At 35.0% G+C, this 26,471-nt stretch overlaps 4 protein-coding genes across 4 annotated transcripts in view; all 4 read right to left on the bottom strand.

Annotated features, from left to right (window-relative positions):
• Positions 1-1,463: 1,463 nt before the first annotated feature.
• Positions 1,464-3,627, bottom strand: LOC121266421 (trans-resveratrol di-O-methyltransferase-like). The gene is made up of 2 exons (XM_041170237.1): positions 2,776-3,627; positions 1,464-1,864 (listed from the first exon to the last, which is right to left on the bottom strand). Exons 1-2 carry the CDS (start codon positions 3,562-3,564, stop codon positions 1,556-1,558), a joined length of 1,098 nt encoding a protein of 365 aa, XP_041026171.1. The 5' UTR covers positions 3,565-3,627; the 3' UTR covers positions 1,464-1,555.
• A 3,424-nt stretch (positions 3,628-7,051) lies between these two features.
• LOC121266277 (trans-resveratrol di-O-methyltransferase-like) lies at positions 7,052-8,700 on the bottom strand. Its single transcript, XM_041170057.1, has 2 exons — positions 7,791-8,700; positions 7,052-7,493 (listed from the first exon to the last, which is right to left on the bottom strand). Exons 1-2 carry the CDS (start codon positions 8,622-8,624, stop codon positions 7,185-7,187), a joined length of 1,143 nt encoding a protein of 380 aa, XP_041025991.1. The 5' UTR covers positions 8,625-8,700; the 3' UTR covers positions 7,052-7,184.
• LOC121266276 (trans-resveratrol di-O-methyltransferase-like) overlaps positions 7,052-26,471 on the bottom strand; it is a 30,532-nt gene continuing 11,112 nt past the window's right edge. Inside the window, exon 3 of the mRNA XM_041170056.1 lies at positions 7,052-7,118. The gene's annotated coding sequence lies outside the window, so the exon portion shown is untranslated. The remainder of the gene's footprint in view (positions 7,119-26,471) is intronic.
• LOC121264798 lies at positions 15,529-16,869 on the bottom strand. The gene is made up of 2 exons (XM_041168097.1): positions 16,110-16,869; positions 15,529-15,758 (listed from the first exon to the last, which is right to left on the bottom strand). Exons 1-2 carry the CDS (start codon positions 16,867-16,869, stop codon positions 15,529-15,531), a joined length of 990 nt encoding a protein of 329 aa, XP_041024031.1.

The raw sequence follows: 26,471 nt of genomic DNA on the forward strand, positions 1-26,471 counted from the left end.
GTTACCCATAAAATTCTTATTGAGTATGATCAAATACAATTCAATTTGTACGAAATTTGATTCAATTGGTATAAATCCGTCTTTTTATTTATATAGTAAAAAAATAAATTTAAAATGGAAATATCTTAAATATATAAAAGGATAAAAAAAAAATATCACTAATATAATGCGATACATGTTTAAATCAAGCCTTTTGAATATAGTCATTGATAAAATTATAGAAAAAATCATTTTGTAAAAATCATTTTGTAAGAGATATTTGTAGATAAAATTAATTATAAGATAATACAAATTATAATTTATTTGTCAAAACTACTTATTCATGGACAAGCTTGAACTCATTTGATTAATAAATACACTGTTACTAGTAAATATAAAATATAATTAAAAGATAAACTTTAAATTAAAATTAAATTAATATATAAGATTTTAAACTATTGGCTGATACGCATGAGAGAAATAATTTCTTATATTTTAGTCTGGCTTTGATGGGAAGTGGAGTGCTGGTTATTAAAGAATTGACAGGTCCATCCATGTGTGTGTGACTAAGGTTGTCTTTAGGTGTTGAAGTGAGTTGAGTTGAGTTGAGTTGAAATGATAAAATATTGTTAGAATATTATTTTTTAATATTATTATTATTTTAGAATTTAAAAAAGTTGAATTGTTTATTATATTTTGTGTTAAAATTTAAAAAAATTGTAATGATGAGTTAAGATAAATTGAGAGGAATTAAAGATCCAAACGATGCCTAAGAGATAGGGCTAAGAGAGAGAAACTTATTTCCTGTGAATTCTACGTTTTATCCTATCAAGATTTAATTCAAGCAATTATTGTGGATTCCAGTATGTTCTTTATTTATTATGGGATTCATAAAATTTAAGTTGAGATTTATTTCAGTTTTACATCTATCTATTCAATTTACATTTGGTATCAGAGCCATCGCTTTCATGATTTTCCACTGTTTGTTCGAATTACAGACCGAGTGAAACTAAATGCATGGTTAACGGTATTGTTGGAATTATGTTTTATTTCTGTGCTTAATTTGCAGAGATATTTCAATCGAATTATAAAGCTTTAATCCTCTTATAAAAAAAGGTACGCAAATTTAATATGGATTTTACATATTTATCTTACATATTAATAAAAGACCAAAAATAGTTAAATTAAGGCCGATTGATCGCTCTGAGAAATTATGAACCTTGAATTTAGTAATCCTTACAATGAGGCAAAGGCCAGCGATTCCGCGACCACCAACTTGGTTGCAAGACACATTTTCGAGGCAATGGGCCGGGCTAGCTGACATTTCTCTTTTTTATTTTCTAGATTATTGAGAATTTACACAGACGAGATTAAAGATAAATATTTTTAATATAAAATTTGTTATGATTTTATTTATGTCTAGCTAACACTATATAATAGGCTAGCTATATAGTATTAATTCAAGTATACATGCAAATTTAGGATACATGAAAATGAATAACATTAAAGAGTTTACATTAATACTTGATTTATATATATATATATATATATATATATAAATTTTGTTGCTAATTAATTAAGGATAAACCTCGATAATGGACCTTAAGCCATAAATTGGTGTAATCTTGTAGCGATTGAAACCAGCCTCCAAGAAGAGCTTTTTGAAATCCTTCTCATCTCTCTCTCTTCCAGAAGCCACAATCATCATCAACATATCAAAGAAGAGCTTTGCTTCAGTCATTTCATGCTCGTCTTTCTTCTCATTTATCACTACGTCTATGATTATCACTTTCCCCTCGCCCTTTGATCCATTCTTTGAAATAGCTTCTCGGCATTTTTTCAGTATCTTCACGCAATGCTCATCGCTCCAACCGTGTAAAACCAACTGCACCTTTCACCGTCAATATATAATAATAATAATAATGAAAATCACAATATATATATATATATATTTATTTAATCTACTTGTGTGTTGAAAGTTGGCTCAAACCCTTATTTTGAATTAATTTCGAAATCGAATTTTTTCTTTTTTCTTTTTCTTTTTGGAGGAAACATTTTTGCTAATTTGGTGGACTCTGGTGCATGCAACTCTGGTACTATATATATATACATATAAATATGGCTGACACTATTGGAATATTAGAATTGTTTGATCATATGATTAGGATTAATTTCATAATCGATCCATACATAATTTGTTGTTGAAAATTAAATGAGAAGAACAATTCAATCTTTCAGGACTGTACGTATGTATGAGGGACTTATTGAAGCTTTGAAGAGTAAGACAAAGTTGCTGGGGACTATATATATATATGTTAGGATAAATTAAGGAATTTGTTTCTGATTTATACAGCAAACTTTTCTTCCCTTGTATTTTTAGAGCAGATGTGTCAAGTAGATTTCGTGTTAGAATTCTTTTACAAATTATTGTATGGTGAACGCTAGCTAGCTAGCTCATGTACTCTGGATCGGATCAGATATTTCTTAATATGTGAAATATTTAATTGAATGAGATAAACAATTATAAAGTCAAGGTGCGAATTAAAAAATTTTGCTGTGAAAATCATCATTTGTTCAAAATTTAAGGAGATAAATTTCATGAAATATAAATTTAAAGTAATTGCAGGGTTACCACTACAAATATTGCAAAAAGGAGAGGAAAATTTTGAATATATACAGCAGTTAGATATATGTCGCCCATGAATGAAATTTGCAGATCAAGATGCAAAGGAAACCCAAGAAACCAACCAGCAAAACTCGAAAATGACTGCGGAAGGATTAAATGCGCATATATACCTTAAGTAGAAGAGCATCCGCCGAAGGGATAGACTCAAACATGTCTCCTGCAACATAATTCAACTTCAAACTGTCTGCTGCCAAATTAGCTACGACGTGTGGAAGGTCGAAAACTGTGCATTTCAAATGAGGGAATTCCTCAGAAATGATCCTAGCGCATGTTCCTGTACCACCCCCTACATCAACCAACGTATCCAACCCCTCAAAAACTGCCTTGCAGTCCTTAACAATTAAGTTCATCATTCCAGAATCACTGGCCATTGCTTCATTGAAAAGACTATTGAATTCTGGGTTTTGGTCGTTATAGTCCCAGAAACTCATCCCGTGCACACTCTCAAATGGAGTGGACTTCTGATCCCCTTGAAGCCAATTTCCCAAATCATGGCATGGAGTTACTAGAGCAGGGTTAAGCATTGCCAGAACAAATGGTGATAAGCTGGTTACCTGATCTTTGATGAGGACCCTAGATGAAGGTGTAAGATCATACGCTTCTTCTTCTTCTTCTTGATTTTTGACACGAACTGTTGCAGCGAAGATGCCAGAGTGCACAAGTAAGCGCATCAGCCGCGGCACGAAACCAGCCTTCGAAGGGTGAATTTGGAGCTTTGAGACCAACTCAGGAAGGGTAATGGGTTGCCCATGGTTGTGGATTATGTCCGGGATGCCCAGCTGAACCGCACACTTGAGCGACAAGGAACCTATGTAATTAAAGACATGTTTATACAGATGAGATTGAGCCTGAAACTGCTCCATCGCTCCCTCCCCCTGGGCATCATGAGTTAGATCCATAATTTTGCAGATTCCTTTGCTCTTGATGATTTTAGCCCTTTCTCATACAACACAATTAAAAGCAAAAGAGAAGTTTTGGGGCACGTGCCTTGACAAAGTTATAACTTGAGGGGAAAAGCTTCTTTGCCACTTATGTTTGACCACCGTAGTTAACTGCTGGTCAATTATTATTATTTAATTAATGATAGTTTCCTTTATGAAATTGCAGTTATCATTAGGGCTGTGCATAATTGGGCCTAAGCCCGATCCATCCGTCAGAACCGACTTCTCCAACCCGTGAGAGACGGATTTATCGGGTCAAATGTATGATGCCGGGTTTTAGTAAAAATAACTCGTCGAATTCATCGAAACTGACTCTACATCTGAAGACGAAGATGAAAACACTCTCCTCTCCACTGCAGAAACCTTAGTCACTATCGCCGTTCTCTGTCTCCTTTCACCGTCGCCGGTCGTAGTGGTCATCGCAGAGGTGCTTTCTCTCTCTCTCGGTAAGATTTAAGTTTTTCAGCTTTGTTTGGTGCTCTGTGTGTTCTCTGTTTCGTCGCCGTTATTTGGGTTGTAGAGTCTGTTGAAATGTTGAACTGTTTTGTGAATTTTCTGTTGGGTAGAGCAACGTAAATTGCACCGAAATGGAGGATCCCTTTTATCCATTAGATTCTATTTCTTATGGGTTTGAGAGCTGTAAATGCAGGGTGTTTCTTTCTTCTTCTTTTTTTTTTTTTCTTTGGATCTGCATGTATTTATGCGGTGATTGTTGTTGTCTTTGTTTATCCATAATTTCTTTTATGGGTTTGCTCTAATATGCGGTAATTTCTGTTGAAATGTTGAACTGGTTCATTGCATCCTCTATTTTGTAGAGCTTGAAATGAGTTTATGTTGTTAGTTGGCCTCTAGAAACAATTGCTCGAGCTTTTGTTTTGATTCTCCAATATGGTATCTTCAAGAACAGTCGAGGCACTCGTTTATACACAAAATTGATTGAGGGATCTAATACCCTTTGATCTTTGTGCCTCCTTGGATAATATTGAAAGCTTTGAGGCATAATTGGGTAATAAACTTATTTCTTATTTACATATTTATTAAACTTTTTCATAATGTTTATTTTTATATCATTTAATAATTATCATGTGTTTTTTTAGAGTTTGATCCAAAATTAAGTTTTACTTACGTTGACGAGGAGTAACTCAAGGCTTATGGTTTGCATGATGGTATGCTTTTCATTTTCACTCTTTTGTTAGAGAAACTAAATCACTTTGTGTTGACTTGGATTATTTGATGTGCTATTATTGATTTGGTGTTAGACTTTTTCATAATGGCAGATATAGAGGAAGATATGGGAACCTGCTATTATTTGATCGTTGGATACTCCTCAGTCCTTTATCAGTTAATGTTCATATTTTTGTAATTTAGATAGTTTTTGTAATAGATGGCTTATGTACATTTTTTTTATTAGTTCTAATGAAGGGGCAGTATGGATAAAGTCCATCCAAGGGCTCCTTGTTTTTGATGTCTTTGCATATGCTTCTTTTTAATTCACATCATGCCTTTGCACCTTTACTTCTTTATTGGAAGAATAAATATTCTAGTTCTTTTGGTTTATTTTTTGGAAGAATTAATATTCTAGTTCTTTTGGTTTTTTTTTTTTTTTTTTTGTTCATCTGGTTTATGTCAATATTATTTTGATGTCTTTTGAGATCTTAATGAACCTGTTTTGCATGCTATATTCCGTCCATTAAGCTGTAACTTAACACAGGTCACCAACTTTGATATAAAAAAAGAAAAAGAAAAAAAAAAAAAGACCCGACCCAACCTGCACAGTGTCGGGTCGGGTCGGACCGGGCCCAAACCTGATTGGATGGCATTGGGTTGCAGCCCTAGTTATCACCATGATATCAAACTTTTTGGGCTTGGTGATCGGTTGCAGTAATTAAAAAATTAATTTGAATCGTAAGTATAAACTGAAATTATAAAGAAAAACTACTCAAAAACGAACTACAAATACTTAATAATTTAATTTAATTCATAGGAATAAAATAAAAACAATAAGATTATAGAAAAACCGAAGTTATAAAAAAAATGCAGCCATTGCAAGTGTTCTGAAAGCTTTCATTTGTAAGTAAAATATATTTGGTTTTAGAGAGAGAGAGAGAGAGAGTAAAGAAACTTCCCTAATTCATGCAGACTTCAGAACTGGGCTTATAGTGAACCAGTGCGTATGCAAAGAAAAAACCGGCTGGCCCATAGCTTCTCTAGCCCCAGCAGGAAAGCCCATTTTCTGAGTCTTTTTGTAGTATATTCCTCCTTTAAATATTCCGTTCATTCTTATCTCCATCGCAGGTTAAATATTCCTCCTTTCGAATTGACCTTCTGCATGCATGTAGTACTTTATTTCTTATGTAACTTCCATTCACTTCCTTCTCCTTTGAATTGCAATCAATTGGAGTACGTGTAGACAGTATCATTTGTTAATGATAAATGAAAGGTCAATATAGAGATCTTACAAAAATAAATTTATAAATTGACATGGTTTAAGAGTTATTTGGATAAAAGAAACTTTTAAATTCATTTCATTTTATCATTACAAATTTTTCAAACTCTCGCGCAAATATCATATATTCTTTTAAAAGTGTGAGATATTCAAATTTGTTAATACTGTTCTGGTTATAAGTTGGAATATTAATTAATAATTAATTACCTTTCGCACATTTTCTTGGTGATATGAAAGTTTGTATTTTTTGGAAAGCTAATTTGAAGGAAATTAATTTATAAGCTTGCTTCGGCCATATCATCAAGTAGTACTGCCTGCGATAGCCAATTGGTTATTAGCGACCAATACCAGTACATATACCAAAGAGAAGTGCGCCGAGGATGTAGCACGAGACCCGTTCCGATGAGAAAAAAAAGTGTTTTTTATGTTTATAGAATTTTTTATTTTTATTTTTTTATATTCTTAAATATTTTTTTTTAAAATTACAATATCATTAAAAACACTTCTTTAATCATTAAATAAAAAAATAAAAAAAGAAAATTGTCGGGACCCCACAGCTGCCTGAAAGTGCTTAATTTGTAGAAAACTTAGGTTTCGTTTGGAAGTCAAACTCCTCTTAACTTATCTCAACTTATCATTACAACTTTTTTAAATTTCAATACAAAATATAATAAACAATTTAACTTTTTCAAATCTCAAAATAATAATAATATTAAAAAATAATATTCTAATAATATTTTATCATCTCAACTCAATTCAGTTCAACACCCAAATACAACTTTACTAGCTTGGCTTATTCCAACGCGTGCACAAGTTTCAAAATATTTTCAAGATTCATTAATATTCAAAGACCGGAACCTTTTAAATTTTCGGCCACCATTGCAGAAGTACTACTACAAATAAAATTATAGCCTTTAATTAAGAAGACAATGAATCAAGCACGATCCATTTATATAAATAAGCTTAATTAATTATACATGATAGTAAACAACAACAAGATTCATGAGTTCCTAAGCTCGGAAGTACGTACTATTCATTCTAATATGCATCATATATATATATATATGGCAGTACTTAAGATGGCCTTATTTCTTTTTTCAACATGACTGATAATGATTGTTTTATCCGACCATTAAGGATAAACCTCAATCAGGGATTTCATGCCATAGGATGCCACTATTTTGTAGCGGCTAAAGCCAGCCTCCAAGAAGAGCTTTTCCCATTCTTTCTCGGTCCTTTCTTTTCCAGGGAGCAAAACCATCAGCACTGTGTCAAAGAGGAGCTTTGCTTTGGTGGTATCTTCATCATCCTTCTCCTCATTTATCACCACGTCTATGATAATTACCTTATTTCCTTCCTTATAACCTTTGCTTGTAATAGTTTCTTTGCATCTCTTCAGTATGTTGACACAGTCTTCATCGTTCCAATCATGCATAATCCACTGTACGTGTCAAATATCATATTTCAGAATCAGATTGACAGATGTCTTAAATTTCATAAGGGGCACATGCATACTGGAATATTATATATATATATAGTTGTCTTTATGAAAGTTATCAAAATAATTTGATGAATGGTATTCAATTTTTACCAATCGATGATCTACCATATACCCAACTGTTTATCTAGATCATATATAACTGTGGTTAAAGAGAGTAAATTTAGAAGAATACACTCCAAATTTTGAAACAAAGTTTAGAACTTGAATTAAGCCACGAAATATGTAGCAGTTGCACACCTTAAACAGAATTGCATCTGCAGGAGGGATGTACTGAAACATATCACCACCAACGTAGTTCAAGTTTGAACTTTCTGGCAAGTTGGCAACCACATGTGGAAGGTCATACACAGTACATTTAATGTGAGGGAATGCCTCGGAAATGATCCTTGCCAGAGTCCCAGTTCCACCTCCAACATCAACCAGCGAACCCAAACCCTCAAAAATGGGTTTGTACTCCTTGACGACCAACCTCATAAATTTGGAATCGCTGGCCATTGCTTCATTAAAAGTGTCACCGTATTCTGGGTTTTGGTTGCAGTAGTCCCACAAACCCATCCCATTCGCTTTTGCAAAAGGCGTGAGCTCACTCCCTCGAAACCAATCTCCCAAGGAATACCATGGGTTTATAAGAGCAGGGTCAAGCATAGCTACAACAAATGGTGACAAGCTGGTGCGATCGTCCTTGAGGACGAGCCTAGAAGAAGGCGTGAGAGCATAGGCTTCTTCTTCTTCTTCTCCATCTTCATGCACAGTTGTTGTCTTGGTGAAGAAGCCGGAATGCGACAACAAACGCATAAGCCTGTGCACGCACATAGTTTTTTTTGGGTCAATGTGAAGTTTAGAGACCAACTGTGGAAGAGTCATGGGTTGGCCATGGCTATGGATAATGTCAGGTATGCCAAGCTGAATTGCACAGCCGAGTGACATGGAATCTATGAAGCTAAATAGATGTTTGTACAGGTGAGACTGAACTCGAAACAACTCACTCGCTTCCTGGCCACAATTCACTAGATCCATCTTCTTAATTTGGTGTAGATCTCTTAACTCAGAGCTTCTTGCATGCACATACATTAATCATATTGGTCCTTTATATAGATGGTTGATGCAGCGGAAATTAAGGTGCCCTATTTGTTAGGACAAAGCAAATTTTAGTGGGTGGGGAGTCCATTCCACCGTTTTATTTTTTTTTATGTTTTTAAAGGATCGATGAAATCATCGTGCACAAAATAATATAATATATTAATGATTTGGCTAAAGAGATTACCATTTAACGGAGATTGGACGCAAGTTGGGGTGAAAACAAAAACCAACATAATATTGGTCGTTCAAAGACTTTCCTCTTCCTAATATTAATGCTGCCAGCAGCCTCTCAACAACCTCTAATTAATTCTTCTATATATAATATCTGAATACTCTTACAGTCGGCAATCACGGGAACAAACCATTTATTTGGTACAATATTTTTTTATTTTGATTTTATTTTTCACGTTGTACAAAGTGATCATTAACTTTGGAGTTTTCCACGACCTCTTCATGATGCGCGCATGTCTTCTTTTGCACAAGTAATTAATTGTCCTCGTTAAATTTCGTTGAGCCCCAAAGTTTCTCGTACGTTTAACGGTTGAAGACCAACCAGTTCACTAACTCGAGAAATTGAGACATTAATTTTGACGTCCTATTATTATTATTATTATTATTATTATTATTATTATTCTATTTATCTACCTAATTAAGATGAGTAATATTATATATAATTATAGAATATGTAAACGTCGTACAGTCATTTTGAAAAAGTATGAAATTCACTATTAAAAAATTAATTTCTTTTCGTATGAATATCATATTTATTCATTTTTTCAAAGTGACTGCATGACGCTTGCACACTCACGACTGCAAGTATTATTTCTCAATTAAGATTATCAGAACGCCCCCCCCCTTAGTCCAATAAGCGCTTTTCGTTCTCTCTCTCCAGAGGTGATTTTTTCTATATGCCAAAGACCCAACTATCCCTCCCTCCTCCCTTTTGGGTTGTCCAGAAACTGTCCAGATTGTATTTTGTCGATTTTTATCTAATTTTCCGTCCATAGTAACGAGAAGCACGAATTTACTACTTTCCGGCCCCAAACGATCACTATGCGCCCCCACCGCAAGACTCTCTAGCCACAACCAATCGTCCGCCAATGATTTAGAGCATCTCCTATTTGCGATCTTCCAAAATTTTTACTTCTCCTAACTAAGGATCGTATGAGAGAGATAATGGAAGTTTTCGGTAGCAGTCCAAACTAGTAAAATGTAGCACACAATTCTTCATTGTGACTTCCAATCGTAGTATTGTCGTCTATTTTCAATTTGTATTAAAATCACTTCAAGCAATTTCTTTCAATGAAAAAGAGGTGAAGGTCAAGTCATTGATCTCATATCTCTTTTTTTTTTTTTTTTTCCTTATTTCTTGTGCTGTATTTATTAGTTTGAGACAAATGTTAATATGTTTGCTTTGAAGGGAAAAAAAAAATCAGATTACTGACTCCTTGCATTTAGTCCCTATTTATGGTTAGACAGCTGGCTGCCACCCCGTCTCTCCTTGCACTAATTTCTGGATTTTCTTTTTTTTTTTTTTAAATGATATTCTCACTATTAGTTAGGAATTTTTATTTTTTATTATTCCTTTTACTTAATAATTAAGAAAATATTTTTTAATAATATTATATTTTTTATTTTTTAAAAAAAATATTTAAAAATATTAAACAACAGATGTAAATAAAATAAAAAATAAAATACTAATTATACTAGCTCAAAGTATTAGCATTAGTTTTATCAAAAGCCTAGCCAAATTCAAAATATAATCAATTTTATCAAAATAGAACTGCATTAAATTAGTCAAATATATAAGTGAAAAGTTTTGAGTTACAGTAAATAGATAAGTTTTTCTAAATTTGAAGGGTTACTATTCATCTATTAAATCTATTTTTTATTCACTTTTAATCTCTAAAAAATTTTTTTATTCACGTTTAATCTCTAACTATCTTGTAATAATAGTATAAGAATCGAATTAAATTATTAATTAATATATAATTAATATAATTGTAAAATAAGAAAAAAAAATTTATTAAAAAAATAATATTATATTATTATTTTAAATAAATTTAATAACTAATGTAGGCTATCACTAAAGAGATTTTAGATTCATAAAAATTATGTAATCCTCAACAAATGTTAAAGATAAACTTCAATGTCAGTGCTGTCAACACGTGAAAAGCCTGACGTGAGCTGGGAGGGTGCACGTAGCGACCCTTTTTTTTCCCCTGATAATTGTACGTATGACACACAATAATTAACTTAAGACAAAACACGTGAAAAGTGGCACGATCCTGACGTCGATTGAACCTTTTGCATGATCGTGATCCTGACATCAATTGGTAGGCCAGCTTATCAATGCAACCAGCCAATTAAATAAAAATTCACCACTTCCATATTTAATTAGTAAGCATCCCCAGAATATACTGCATGGCCCTCTTGGTGACTCATATACAGTGATTTTTATTCACTTTTGTCTACTTCTAGTCTTTCGCTCGTCTTTTCCACCATCTTTTATTCATTTTCTCCGCTACCTTTTAAACGTGTAGAAGAAAATAATATTTCGTTTAGATAATAAGATTAGATCAATAAAATAAAATGAGATAAAAAATTAATAAAATAATTTATAAATAGTAATAAAATAATTTAAGTTAAGATTTTTATTAAATAGAAATGAGAGAGAAAAGTTGAATAAAAATATTACAAAATTATAATATTATAATATTATTTTTTAATATTATTTTTATTCTAAATTTAAAAAAATTTAATTATTTTTTATATCTTATAGATAAGTTTAAAAAATTATAATAATTAAATAAAAAAATATGAGAGAGAAATTAAAAAATATTTATATTTAAAAAATATTTGTACGTTGTACAAAGTGATCATTAACTTTGGAGTTTTCCACGACCTCTTCATGATGCGCGCATGTCCTCTTTTGCACAAGTAATTAATTGTCCTCATTAAATTTCGCTGAGCCCCAAAGTTTCTCGTACGTTTAACGGTTTAAGACCAACCAGTCTACCAATCAGTTCACTAACTTGTGAAATTGAGACATTAATTTTGACGTCCTATTATTAATATTATATTTATCTACCTAATTAAGATCATCAGAACCCCCACTGTCCAATAAGCGCTTTTCGTTCTCTCTATCTGTAGGAGATTTTTTTCTACCTACCAAAGGACCCAACTGTCCCTCCCTCCACCCTTGTTGGGTTGTCCAGAAACTGTCCAGGTTGTATTTTATAGATTTTTATCTAATTTTCCGTCCATAGCAAGAAGAAGCATTAATTTACTGCTTTCCGGCCCCGACGATCGCTACGCATCCTACTGCAGGACTCTCTAATCTCGGGCGATCGTCCGCCGACAGATTCAGTGCATCTCTTATTTATTATCTTCTAAAGTTTTTACTTCTCCTAACCAATGATCGTATGAAAGAGGTAGTGAAAGTTTTTAGTAGCCAGTCCAGACCAGCAAAATGTAGCACACAGCTCTTCATTGTGACTCCTAGTCATGACTCCTAGTCACAATATTGTAGTCTGATTTTAGTTTGTATTAAAATCACTTTAAGCAATTTCTCCTTGTAGGAAATGGGTTGAGGTTAAGTCATTGGTCTCATATCTCTCTATTATTTATTTATTTATTTCTTGTATTGTATTTGTTAATTTAATATGAATGTTAGAATCTCCTATTTTATTGACTATTATATCTTATAACTATTAAATATATCTATAATATGCTTGCTTAGAAGGAATAAAAATCAGATTAGTGACTCATTGCAATTAGTCCTTATTTATGGTTAGACAGCTGGCTCCCACTCTATCTCCTTGCACTAATTTCTCAATGTCTTTATTTTTTGAAAAATGATACTTTCACCATTAGTTCTTATCATTAGAATTTTTTATTTTTATTTTTACTTAATGATTAAGAAAATATGTTTTAATAATATTGTGATTTTTTTCTTTTTAAAAAAAAATATTAAAAGTATTAAACAATACATGTAAAAAAAAAACACTAATTATGCCTAACGGTAGCTTGAGCGAGAGCAGGGAGGGTGGATGCAGCACCGTCCATTTTTTTTTTTCCTAATAATTATCCGTACAACACACAATAATTAACAAAACACGTGAAAAGTTGCAAGATCTTGACATCGTGATGGAAGCCTCACTCTCACTCAAGTGTTTGTGGCATGTTAGGTGATTGAATCTAGGGTTACCTCAAGGCAATACCAAGATCCGATTGGTATGATGGTGAAAATTAAGACTAACTCGGACTAGCATTCAATTCTCCAAAATTAGGGTAACAAAGCATAAGTTTCACTTTTATTAAAAATAACTTAATGCCTCAATTATAATGCAAACCCGAAATAAATACTACTAGGGTTCGGCCAGCCTTTCCCCACTTATTCCCTCTAACAACTTCTTTTAAAATTTGAAATCACAATCCCAAAACAAGTCAAACTTCTAAAATTTAAGAAACAATCTCAATAACTCCTAAAATAAAAGAAACAAATTCAAACAAATTAACAAATAAATAATCTCCATAATTTGAAGGAGATATTCGGCCAATCCTCTAGCAACCGCCCAATCCCTTAAAATCAAAGAATTGGCTAACAACTTGATCATTCTCTAGTTAATCTTGTCTTGGGTGCTCAAGAACCTACCCCCGAGCCATGCACGTACCCCAATGCCACCTTCCTAACCTTGGCACGCCTAGTTCTCCTAATGGCATTATGAATGACCATTCTTAGATCTCATCACGTCGATTGAACCTTTTTCATGATCGTGATCCTGACATCAATTGGTAGGCCAAATGCAACCAGTCAATGAAATAAAAAATCACTGCTACCATATTTAATTAGTAAGCGACCTCAGAATATAAATGCATGGTCCACTTGGTGACTCATTTACAGTGATTTTTATTCACTTTTGTCTACTTCGAGTCTTTCGCTCATCTTTTCCACCATCTTTTATCATTTTCTCCTCTAACTTTTAAACGTGTAGAAGAAAATAATATTTCGTTTAGATAATGAGATTAGATCAGATGAGATAAAACAAAATAAAATAAAATAAAATAATAAAAAATATATAAATTTTTTTTGATAGGAAATCTGGAAATTCATTAATAAAAGGAGTTTACAGACATTTATCAAGTCAAATAGCCTGAGAAATAAAGTCTGGATAACACTCATTCCACATTGAGATATCCTCAACGTTCCAAGCATATCGAGCAAGAATATGAGCAACCCGATTACCTTCTCTATAGACATGTTGAAACTTGCACTCAACAAACACTCTTAGCAACTTTTGTATTTCACTCAATAATGGATCCAACATTGCATCAGAAGGAATTTCATTATTGAGCACTTTGATAGCCATCAAGCAATCTGATTCCACAATCAAACTGTGAATTTCCATACTAGCACACAGTTGTAAGGCACAGAAAATAGCCAGTGATTCAATAGCTTCAGCATTAATCACCTTGCCAGCATCATCTCTGAGCACCACCCCCACCCCTGCCTTATGAAGTTCACCAAAAACAGCACCATCCTCATTAAGTTTCAACCAATTCGAGGGTGGGGGCTTCCAATCATAGTACTCTCGAGCTTTCCTCCTGGGCAATTGTTTCAGATCAGTATAAGATTGCATCACAGACAGTGCATGATCAATGACATGTTGCACTGCAATAAATTTTTGATCATGAACCATTTGATTTCTTCTCCACCAAACTCCCCAAGCAATAGCAAAGAAAGTAGCTAGCTCCTCCTCCTGTCCCTGATTTAAAATTGCCAAGGCCACTTGCTGTACTAGTAAATTAACTCCTAGCTGTTGAATGAGAGGAATATATGAAAACCAGCTTGAATAAATATGAGGACAGTATAAGAAAGCATGAGATATGTCCTCAGTTTGTTGATTGCAAAAACAGCAGGATCCTTCGATATTGACATGCTTTTTAAGAAGATTATGTTGGGAAGGAAGAATCTCCTTGCATGCCCTCCAAGCAAAGACCTTTATCTTATTAGGAACTCTCATTTTCCACAAGGCCTTCCACAAAGATTGTTGTTGCCTGTTGTTAAAGCACTCCCCTCTACCACCCTGAAATTGTAACATAAAAAATCTGTAGTAGCTTTTCACACTGAATTTTCCACTCCTTTCATGGGACCAAATCATCTTATCAGGTTGCTCATTTGGATAGATCATTACTTCCAAAATATCTGTAACCAAACTTGGATTGAAGAGAGCTCGAAGCTGAGCTAAATTCCAGCTTCTAGAAACTGGATCAAATAAACTGTCGATAGAAGCTTCTCTAAACTCATCCAAAATTAAAATGGCTTCCTTCATCAAAGACTGATGGCCTGGAATCCAAGGATCCCTCCAGACCTTAGCTAGTCTACCATCTCCTATCCTCCATGAACATCCTTGACCCATCAACTTCTTTGCCTCCCAAATGCCTCGCCAGGTAAAAGAAGGTCTCTTACCTAAACCAGCATCTAAGAACACTCATTGAGGGAAGTATTTAGCCTTGAATACCTTATGGATCAAAGAATCTGTCTCCTGCATAATCCTCCACCCTTGTTTGGCTAGCAAAGACAAGTTGAATACATGCAGATCCTTAAAACCGAGTCCCCCTTTCCCTTTCTGCTCACACATTTTTCTCCAACTCATCCAATGGATTCTCTTTTCTTCCTTCTTTTGGCCTCACCAAAACTTTGCCATCATTGATTTTAATTCTGAACATAGACTAATTGGGAAGAGAAAACAGCTCATTGAATAAGTTGGGAGTGAAAGTACCACTGCCTTGATCAATACTTCCCTCCCACCTTGGGATAACATATTCTCTTTCCAACCTTGAAGCTTTTTCTACACCTTTTGTTTCACACAGAGAAAACCTTTGATTTTGATCAACCAATTACAGGAGGAAGATCCAAATACTTCCCATAATTTTGCACCTCAGAGACACCCCATAGCTGCCTTAACTCTTCCTGACTGTCCCTTGAAACATTGCCACTAAAAATCATTGCAGTTTTCTCCGTGTTAATTTTCTGGCCAGAAACATGTTCATACTTTTTCAGCAAAGCTTGTATCTTTATATTTTCACCCACATCCGCCTTACAGAAAATAATACTATCATCTGCAAGTAACAAGTGATTAATGCAAGGGGCATTTCTACAAATCTTAATACCTGAGATCTCATGGTGACTGGCTGCATCTTTCAAAAGAGAAATCAACCCTTTAGTAACTAGCAGAAAAAGATAAGGGGACAATGGGTCCCCTTGTCAAATCCCCCTACTTGGCAAAATATTATCCTTAGGCTCCCCATTAACTAAGACTGAAAAAGAGGCAGACTGAATACAATTCATAATCAACTTTATCAACCGTTCCTCAAAACCCAATATGCTCATAACTTCCTTTAAAAAACTCCATTCAACCCGGTCATAAGCTTTACTCATATCGAGTTTGAGGGATATATAACCTTTTTTACCTGTTCTCTTCATTTTCAAAAAATGGACTAACTCATAAGCTACTAAAACATTGTCAGTTATGAGTCGACTAGGTACAAAAGCACACTGAGAATCTGAGATGATACATGGCAATACCTTCTTAAGCCTATTAGCAATGACCTTTGAAATCAATTTATAAATCACATTGCATAGACTGATAGGTCGAAAATCAGCCACCTTCACAGGGTTCTTCTTCTTTGGAATCAAAGAAATAAAAGTGTGATTCATAGAGGAGGGAATAATACCAAAATTCAAGACTTCCAGAATAGCAATAGACACTGACTTACCCAGGATAGGCCAATAATTTTGAAAAAACAAAGGTGCCATGCCATCGGGTCCTGGTGCTGATGCTGGTTCCATCTGCTTCAAAGCTGCAAACACCTTAGCTTCAGTATAAGGCTTGATCAAATCAACATTCATCTCATCAGTCACTCTTCCAGCCAAGCACCCAAAAAAATCACAATTTCCTCGATGTGCTGTTGCTGTAACTTTCCAATTGAATTCTTTTTGTCTATGATTTACCTTAGTATGGAAAAATTTTGAATTATGATCTTCTTCTCTCAACCACAAAGTTTTAGCTCTCTGCCTCCGCATAATCTCCTCCCTCTCTAACCATTTATGAACCTCCTCCCTAGCAACATGCAGGTCATCTCTTCTCAGCCCCATGGAATCACAATCTTGCAATAGCTTGAATCGATCTTTGGCCTTCTGTAATTGCCTTTGAACATTACCAAAATCCATGTGATTCCATACTTGAAGCCTTTTACCACAAACCCTAATCCTTAACATCAAATCTTACATTGTACTGCTTTCATTAGCAAAATTCCATGTAGCCTTCACAATGTTATCACAACTTGGTTCACCAATCCACATGGCTTCAAATCTAAACAATCGATCCTTCCTTTTCTCAACTTGTGCAACTTCAGTTTCCAAACAAATGGGGGTATGATCTGAGTATGCCATAGTTCCATGAACAACTTCAGCTTGTGGAAATAAATTCCACCATTGAGGATTACCAAAGAATCTATCCAGCCGTTCAGTCACTCTAGAAACAGCCTCCCTCCCATTACACCATGTAAATTTAGGACCCTTAAAACCAATATCTCTTAGTAAACACTCATCAACAGTTTGCCTAAAAGCTTCCATCTAACTCTGCATTCTTTCTCTCTCTCCCCCCCCCCAACTTCTCATGATTAAACAAAACTTCATTAAAATCCCAAAAAATCAGCCACCCCTCATCCTCATTTCTTCTTAAAGATTGAATTAGATCCCAGGATCTATTTCTTTGGCTAGAATTAGGATGACCATAAAATTCGATAATAAAAAACTGCATTGATCTACACCCATCCTCTTTCACACAAGCATCAATATGAGACTTCGAATAACTCAAAATCGACAAATTAATATCCCTCCCCCATAACATTGCAAGTCCCCCACTTTTTCCCCTCACTGCCAACAGCTAAACAATTAACAAAACCAAGCTTAAATTTACATTTCTCAAAATCACGTACCTTCAGATGTGTTTCCTGAAGAAACACTATATCGGGAGCTTCCTTCTTGATGAGATCCCGAAGTACCTGAATGCCTCGTGGGTTCTCAAGCCCACGGGCATTCCAGCTGAGGCATTTCATGGCTCTCAGCGGTGCTGGGATCCAGCCACCGCCGATGAAAAATCTTGAGACTTCTCCGCGTCGTCATTTAGGGAAGTAGACACCACCTTCCTCCGTGAAACTCGAGTCGTAACTTCATCCTCCTCCAACTGCTCCTTCCGTTTGCGGGTTGAAGATGTCCGTTGTGGAGAGACTAAAACTGGTGGCTGTTGTTTGTTAAGGATGGATAGCCTTTTCCATTTACGACCCTCCAGTAAATTGGGTTTATTTAGCTTTGGTCCAACCAGGCCCTTTTGGGCTTCATTATCTGTGATTGCTGGCCCATCAATAGGGCCTTTGGTCCCCACGACATAGGCTTCTTCTATATTTATGAAGTCCATTTGAACATCATCCTAAGTGTCCGTGATTCCCTCTTCCACCTTTATCAATTCCTGCGTAACATCCGCATTAGTTTCCTTATCACCTCCCTTCTCATGTTCAACCATCTTTGCTGGATTCCTAGAGTTCAACGTCTGCGTGTCTTAGGGAACCGTCTCCTTTAAAGTCGTCGTAACCCCAAAAACGGCTCCCTGATTATCGCCCTAATCTATGATAGCATCACCTTCCTTCCTCGTGGATTCCACCGGGGAAGCCACCGGATTACTACTACCAGCCTCCGGTTGCCTCTCCTGACGAGGCCAACGATTCATCGTTTGAAAAACCAGCACGCAACCAACTACCATAAGGGAGCCCCTCTGACTCAAAACTACTTTGGTGTCCCTACCATTTTGCACTCCAAATGGACATGGTTCAAGAGGCCACAACAATAACAACAGTTGGGTAATTGTTCATAAGAAAAACGAATCCATACAGGTTCCACAAGACCAATGTTCACCATATTTCCATGTAACAAAGGTTTGGAGATATCAATCGAAACCCGTACATGCAAAAACTCCCCCCAAGCCATTTCACCTTTCTCAATATCCACTTCAATGACCCTTCCAATCGTGCTCCCTATCAGATTCCCAACATACTCATTTCTTGCTATAAGTGGCAGGTCATGCAACCTAACCCAGAAATACGCCTCTGTGAACTTGATCTTATGGACTTTTTGATGGCTTTCAACTTCTTTGACCAACACCAAGTGTTTATCAAAGGACCAGGGCCCATCTTTAAGGACACAATCCTTATCATGTTCGTCCTCAAATTCGATTAGCATGAGCATCGAATTCAATTCCCTGAACTGGATATCCCTGACCGACCTCGTAAGCTCTTTTCATCGTAGATTTGAATGTCTCTCGATTGTAGTGACGTTCATTAAAGAGTTTGACCAGCAGGCATTTCCCACCACAAAGAATAGTTTAAGTTATGATTTTTATTAAGTGAAAAGGAGAGAGAAAAAGTTGAATAAAATATTATAAAATTAAAATATTATTTTTTAATATTATTTTTATTTTGAGATTTAAAAAAATTAAATTATTTTTTATATTCTATACGGAAGTTTAGTAAAGTTGTAATAATTAGTAATAATTAAATAAAAAAGTATAAGAGAGAAATTGAAAAGTGTTTGTGTTTGAGTCACTACAAGAAATATGGCCTATTATGACGATTTTAAAATCGTTGCAAAAAAAAAAAAAAAATTGTTGCAATAAGCTGTTTTTTGCAACGATTTTAAAATCACCGCAGGCTTTGAATGTCATGCTGTGATTTTTTGACAAATATTCTTTAAGTTTTATTTTTGCAGCGATTTTATTAGCTTCTGCGTTGATTTCTGCTGTCGCAATATGAAAAAATTGTCGCGACGCTGGAATTTATGTCGCTATTACTTGTGGGTGCCAAAACGAAACCTTTTTAATATTTCCCCCCAACACCCTTCACCCCTTCGACGCTATTGTCTTCATTTTCGTCTACCTTCAAATCCTTTTCTCAACTCTCTGCGCGCACGGCTTGATCTTCGTTTAAGGCTCTGTTGCTTCAACTCCTCCCTCGTTCTTGGATGACCATTTTCCAAGTCCCATTTTCCCACACCCTTCTCTCCCTTCATTCGTAGTTCTCCATTTTTGGGTCCCTGCAAATCCACCCATCAGCTACCTCAGTTTGAGTTTTCTCTCCATTTTCGGCTACGTACATAGCTTTTACTCCTTCACTTGATTATCCTCCCGCGGAAGCTAGCCCTACCCTTCCTTCCTCTACAAAATCCTTGCACAGTGCCAAAATTTTCGTTTCCATGTTAATTTTGCAGGCAGTCCATCATTGTCGACCGAGGCTCCAAGTATCTCAATTGCCTATCTCTCCCTCTTCACTTAATTGAAACCCCTGATCTGCGCCTTCAACCTCATGTCCCGCAACCTCCCCTCCATCGTGACCTCTACGACGCCGTTTCCTCCATCTGCTTCGCCCCCGAAGACACCTTTCTTAATGCCTCCCTAACGAATGCCCCCAGCGGTTCTTTTGGATTCCTCCTTTTTGCTTTCTTTCTTTTTTTTTTTCTTTTTTCTTTTTTGTAATTTTAATGGATTTTTTTTTTTGGGGGGGAGGGGGGTTGTGTATTGGTCGATGGGCAATTTAGGTTTAGATTTGGGGTTTGTGTGTGCCATCAGCATTTTGTGTTGGTTTGTGATTTTTCCTCTTCTATTGCATGTGCATTTATGGTTAATTGTCTAATCAAATTTATTTACTGAAGGGGATCGGTGAAATTGGGTTTTTTTAGGGTTTAAAAGTTAGTGGGGTGGTGTTTAAAATTTGGATCCTGCTGCTACATTTTTTTTCACATATTTTTACCAGCTTTAATTTCCATTTCGTGATCCACAAATATGCAATTTACTTTTTTTAAAAAAATGATGAAGTTTTCTCTAAGTAATGATAGATTAAACTACTTATATATATATATATATATATATAATGCATTCGTAGACTATCTGTTGTGAGAACCCCTCCCAACATGTTGTTCTGCTTTGTATTTTTTTTTTAAATACATTTTGCAGATTATAAGTTATATCTAGTCAATCTTTTAGAATAGATCACTTATGTGTTACTTTTTTGAAATTAGCATTGCCTTCAAAAAAGAGGTGAGGACCTACAGACAAAGTGCTTGCTCAAGCTCTATGGTCTAAAGGTAAACTAGATACACTAATCTATGACAATTGCTTACATCATTTAGATCCATGTAGTTGTAAACTGAAGGTAAGGCGGCATTTGGTTGTGCTTCCTTAAATGTTGCATCAAATTCTTGTGTGCTTACATGGATTTTTCAGTTTGTGAATGCCTTGGGGGATTTTTCAGATTGTGATGTACGATCTCGCAATAAGTTTTGAAGATAGGTGTACATTGTTCGAGTGCATTTGGTTGAACCTTATGCTAATACCGAGGCTCTTGGCTAAAAAAAACTTGAAATTGGGTTTTTTCGAGTCTATTTAGTTTAATGCATGTTTCAAGTCGAACTTTTTTATTAAGTTCTGGAAATTAGGATGTATGTTTTGTTCTATTTGGACATAATTCAATAGGTTTTGGCTATGTCCTTTGGTAACTTTGAAAGCAAGAATTGAGGTCCATTGTCTACTTAAGTTAGTGCCACATAAAATTGACCCAGAAGTGGTTATCAACTAATTGTTACGAAGATCTTCACGGTTTGGATTGGTTCAACATAAGTTGGTCACCTCGACCAGTAGATAGCAGTTAAAATGTTATTTTTTATTGCATTTTGTTGGAGATTAAACTTCCTTTAATGTATTATAGTTGAGTGAGTAATTATTTAATATATCATAGTTGAATAATTGGTTTTTCTAGCAGATTATGTATAATGTTTATGTAAGTTAGCATTGTTGTAAGTATTGCAAATATAGTCCTATCACGTTTTAATTGTTATCTTGTTGATATCCATGATATTCAAGAAATTGAAACTAACTATTTATTAATTTTTGGTCTTTATATATTGTGTTGGACAATATTTTTCTCTATTCATCCATGATATCCATGATTTTGTATATGAAGCATTTCAAAGCATCTGACCAGCCTAGTGTAAGGGCAGTGAATTTCAAAGCATTTGACAGTGAAATCCCTGTCATAGGCTAGTCTAATCTCCTACCAAGTATTATAGTAGATAGGATGCCATTGTAATCACTTTTGATATAGTACTAACCTTGGCCAGCTACTACAACCATGTTTATTCATAAAAAAAAAGGCTTAATACTTCCGGCGAATATCAATTTGTGCATCTACTATGTAATGAGTTTGATTAAAGCTACTTAAAAAAAAAAAACCATGAGTGTGATTAAAGTTATCAAGAGTTAAACCAGCATGATATCTAACTAAGAAATATATTAGAATATTAGAAGTCCTAAAAGAATCAATATCAATTCACTACAGCTTATCCTTTCATTGTGCTAATTACAATGAAATTAGGTTCCTTACACACCAATAACAGCTTTTCACTTAGTTATTTGTAATTTATTATCTATATATTTGTTTCTTTTTATGCATGATTCAAAGTGAAAGAGGTGCATGCAGGTCTTGTCAACAAGACTAAGGAACCGTTGTACTGTTATATATATATCTATCAACAAGTCTTGGACATTTGCCTCAGTAAATTTAGTTCATATCTGTAGATTTGTAGGGTCCCTTATCTCCAAGTAGGGTTCAACAACTTTATTCTGACAAGTTCAGTATTGTTTTTGGGTTTGCATGCAGAACTCATTTTAGCTGGCATTTTTTGCATGGTCTTGGGTAATGTGGATAGTATGGCTAGCATATTGGGATGCAAGGTACCCTCTTTGCTCATGAAGTACTTTGGCCTATGGGTGCCTCCTTCAAGGCCAAGTCTATTTTAGTGGCAAATGTGTTTCAATCACATAATACTCTGCTATAACTTTTTTTTTTCCTTCTCTCTGCCTCTTTTGGTTAGTTTCATGCTCTAAATTGGGAATAAAATGGCTCTGCCTCTACACTTACTAGGATTGTGTAGAAGTGTGAATACAAAGATTTTATACAAGCCAATATTATTGCAATTATATAATCACTTCAATTTATCTCTCATTATTGAAGTGTGAATACAAAAATTGTAAGCTGATAATCACAGGTGGATTTCTTGCTGCTATTACTTTTTTTTTTTAATTTTTGTTTTTTGGGTTGTGAGATTGTGAGACTCATTTGATAAATTGTGACATTTTATTCGATTTTCATTCTTTCTCAGTTGATGAGGTACTGCATGCCTTCTTTGGATCATAATGACCTTTTTGGGTGAGTTGGGAAGAACATATATTCATACATTTGTATTGATGTCCATGGAGTAGTTGGTTGTTGTCATGTTAAAAAAATATAAATGAAAAACAAGAAATATTATGGCCAGTGATATGCATTAAGTTTAAAGGAGTCAGTTAAGAAAATAAATGTAGGCTTATTGAATATTGATACTTATATCTAGTCTTTTTAATATGAGAAGATCTTCTCTTTTTAATCTTTTCTACTTAGTGTATTTACAAATAAACCAGATTATTCTACTAACAGTAGGATGAAGTGCACTCCTGGATTATTCTGAGCTTCAATCAACTAAAAAGTAGACAAGTTGTTGGCCCGTGGCCTGCCGAATATTTTGTAGCTATGTAGTCTTCTAGTTGCAAACTGGGCATAAAACAAATTTTGTCCTAGTTTCATGCACAGGATTAGGAATAGAACCTACTAGAAGGAAGCAAGTTCTTAAAGCTAAGAGGGTTAGTTAATTTTTTTCTTTTGCTACTTTAACATAATTCTTTTAACTTTTATCTTTGTTCACATGATTTCCCCAAGTTGGAGAAGAGTCATTGGTTTTTAGATTATTTGTAAGTTTGGTTTTGTGCTTCCCAATTGTGCAATTGTTTTTCTGAGCAAAAACATATAATTTGGATGTCTGTTATATCTTTTATGTATTTTGTTTTGTGCATTCTTTTTTTAATTTTCTGAAATATCTTTTCCGGCGAATAAAAGTCGCCAGAAATTATTTTTTTTGCAAAAACATATTGTGGGGATTTAATATCTCCAAAAAATACTTTTTGCCGCGAAAATTGTTCGGTGGAAATACTAATAGTGACGATAATTCAAAATGCTAGAAAAAATATTGAGTTATTTGCGGTGTTTTTTATATTTTGCGACAAATTTACTCGCCGCAATTGACTTTTCTCAGCGATTTTAATGGTAAACGGAAATGTCATTTTTCTCGATTTTTTGAACATTTGTGACGAACAAAAATCGCCGGAAATAGTAAGTTTTTGCGACGATTTTTTCCAATCGTTGAAATTGATAAAAAAAAAAAAGACATGTTAATTGTGTCGAAAATGCAGCAAATTAAAAATCACCAAAAATGCTCAAATGCAGCGATTGCTAGGGGTATTTGTGACGATTTTGAACACTTGAAAAAGTTGGATTTCTTGTAGTTAGTAGTGTTTATATGTTAAGATGATATGAGACCAACTGACTATCCAAACATGGCCTAAATAGACATAATTGTTTAAGACATAATAAAATAATTTAATATACATTTTTTTTTTATATCAATTTAAGTTTTTAGCACAAGTGTTAATTTCACAATATATCGTAATAGAGGTTATGAGTTTGAACATTAACTCTACACTTCACCATATTAATTAGATATTCTATATGTTAGAGTCAATTATTAAGAGGGAGTCTGGCCACGTAAGAAGAATGAAATATACATCTTCCAATCAACTTGACTTTTTGTAATAAATGATGATTTTACAATAATTCGCATTAAATATTTAATTAAAATAGAGAATAAAATGGGTATTCATACTTATTAGGGTTAATTACAAAATCACCACTTGAGTTTTCACTTTTTCCAATTTGAGACCTCAATTGGATGTGCATTTAAAAAAAAAAAGATTTATTATTAAAAAATTATTATTTTTATGTGAGTTTCATATTTACTCATTTTTTTAAACAAAATATGCGATACTTACGCATTCTATAATTACAAATATAATTTCTCTTAAAACACAAACATACACGTACATACGTGCCGTATACCATTAAGGTTTTACCTCCAAAGGATTATGAAAAGTGCAAAAAACGTTACATAAGAAACTTAAGCGAAAGGGGAAAACATCATAAGGTACATTCCACGAGACAGAAACTACATCGTAGGTCATGATCACCGGAGATAATATAATATTATCATTAAACAATTGTGGCTTGAAGTGCATGCGCTCTTGTACCCTTTATTAACGAGTGCTTATCCGGCAAATTAAAAGAAAAACGTGAAAATTGCACCCGTGTAGCTTGTTTCTTGATTACTTGGTGGAAAGTATGGAAAACGCATTCCACGTGCATATTCTAGATCGCCTACTTTTGTTTAACATTTACGAGATTTCATTATTTATTATTTATGAATTATTTTTATGTCTTATGAAACATTTATAATCTATGATTCATTTTCATGGCTTAAATTATTATCATCATACACTTATCTTCTTATTGATGTCGTGTTTTGTAGTCTGGGTAACTCCATAATTTTTCTGTTTCACCTGCAAGACTCAAGCAGATGAGGGCTCGGGGTGGTGAGGGTCACATCTGATGCCTAAGTCCGAATTGTCTCTTTGTGTGGGAATATCTGGAGAAAATGTTCAGAGAACTATACCTATGCTCGGGATGTGTTTATATACATGGTCGTGGTGATCCCCATCCTTTGCTTGGCAAGTCGTAGAGGGGTGTATGGGGTACTATGCAGGTGGCAGATTTTCTCCCTTGTCATTTCAGTCGTTGCCATACCACATTACTAGTGGGTCACTAGTCTGTTCCCTGCGGTAGGTAAGGGGTGGGAGTGCGTGCACTACCTTGTCCCAGAGGTGAGTGGATGCTTGTCCATGTATTGCGTGCTGGCTTATTAGATCATTTAATGCGGCGTGCCTGCTGTTTGGCAACATGAGTTGTTGTCTGGGTGGGTGACGTTTCCAGTCACCACACCTGATGGGCTTCCTCTGGCCTAGCCCCGCCCCCTTCCCATCATCGGTTTTATATTGAGCCACCTATTGGCTGGTTTGGGCCTTTAGGGAGGGGCCAAACTCCCATACTACGCAAGGAAGAAGGTAAATCTCCTTCTCAATATCCCGTGAATTCTCATCGCACACGTACAGTGAGAATTCAAAAGTCACTCATCGTAATCGGTGTAACTAAGCCCGTTACAACGGGTTGCACTCACGTTGCCACGCGTGGGGAGGTGGCTTGCCTACCACACGATTACCTAATTGGTTTGTGCCTCATACGCACTCAATCCCTTTTTCTTCTGCGCCTGAGGTGTACGTGATGGTTTATCTCCATCATTATTACGTGTAGCGTAAATCTCGAGATTTGCTCTTATCATTTCACTTATAACGGCCCCTGTCACTTCGTGCATTGGGCATCCCAACCGGCGCAAGGCTCTATTTAAATCCCTTTTCTCCCCTTATTTTCCACTTTCGTCTGCCTTTTTCTCAAGTACTCATTGTCTCCATGTCCCTTCTCATCTTCTTCTTCGATTACCTTTATTCCTCTCTTTTAACTATTCCCGACTTTTACATTTTGCTCGTTTCCAATGGCTCTCAAGAGTGTTCTTTACTCTAACCCCAAGAAAGACCTTCTGTTTGCCCTGAGGGGACTTCCAATGATCTTGAAGGGGCCACAGTCCACCACTGGAGAGAAGTTGCCGCGTTTGTTTCAGTTGCCTAGCTTAGGAGTCAATGGCCTTTTCCGCTAACCTTCGTGCTCTACGAAGAGCTTTTGGTGTCGCCG

This window comes from Juglans microcarpa x Juglans regia, chromosome 5D (genome assembly GCF_004785595.1).
Source record: "Juglans microcarpa x Juglans regia isolate MS1-56 chromosome 5D, Jm3101_v1.0, whole genome shotgun sequence".
Lineage (NCBI taxonomy): Eukaryota > Viridiplantae > Streptophyta > Magnoliopsida > Fagales > Juglandaceae > Juglans > Juglans microcarpa x Juglans regia.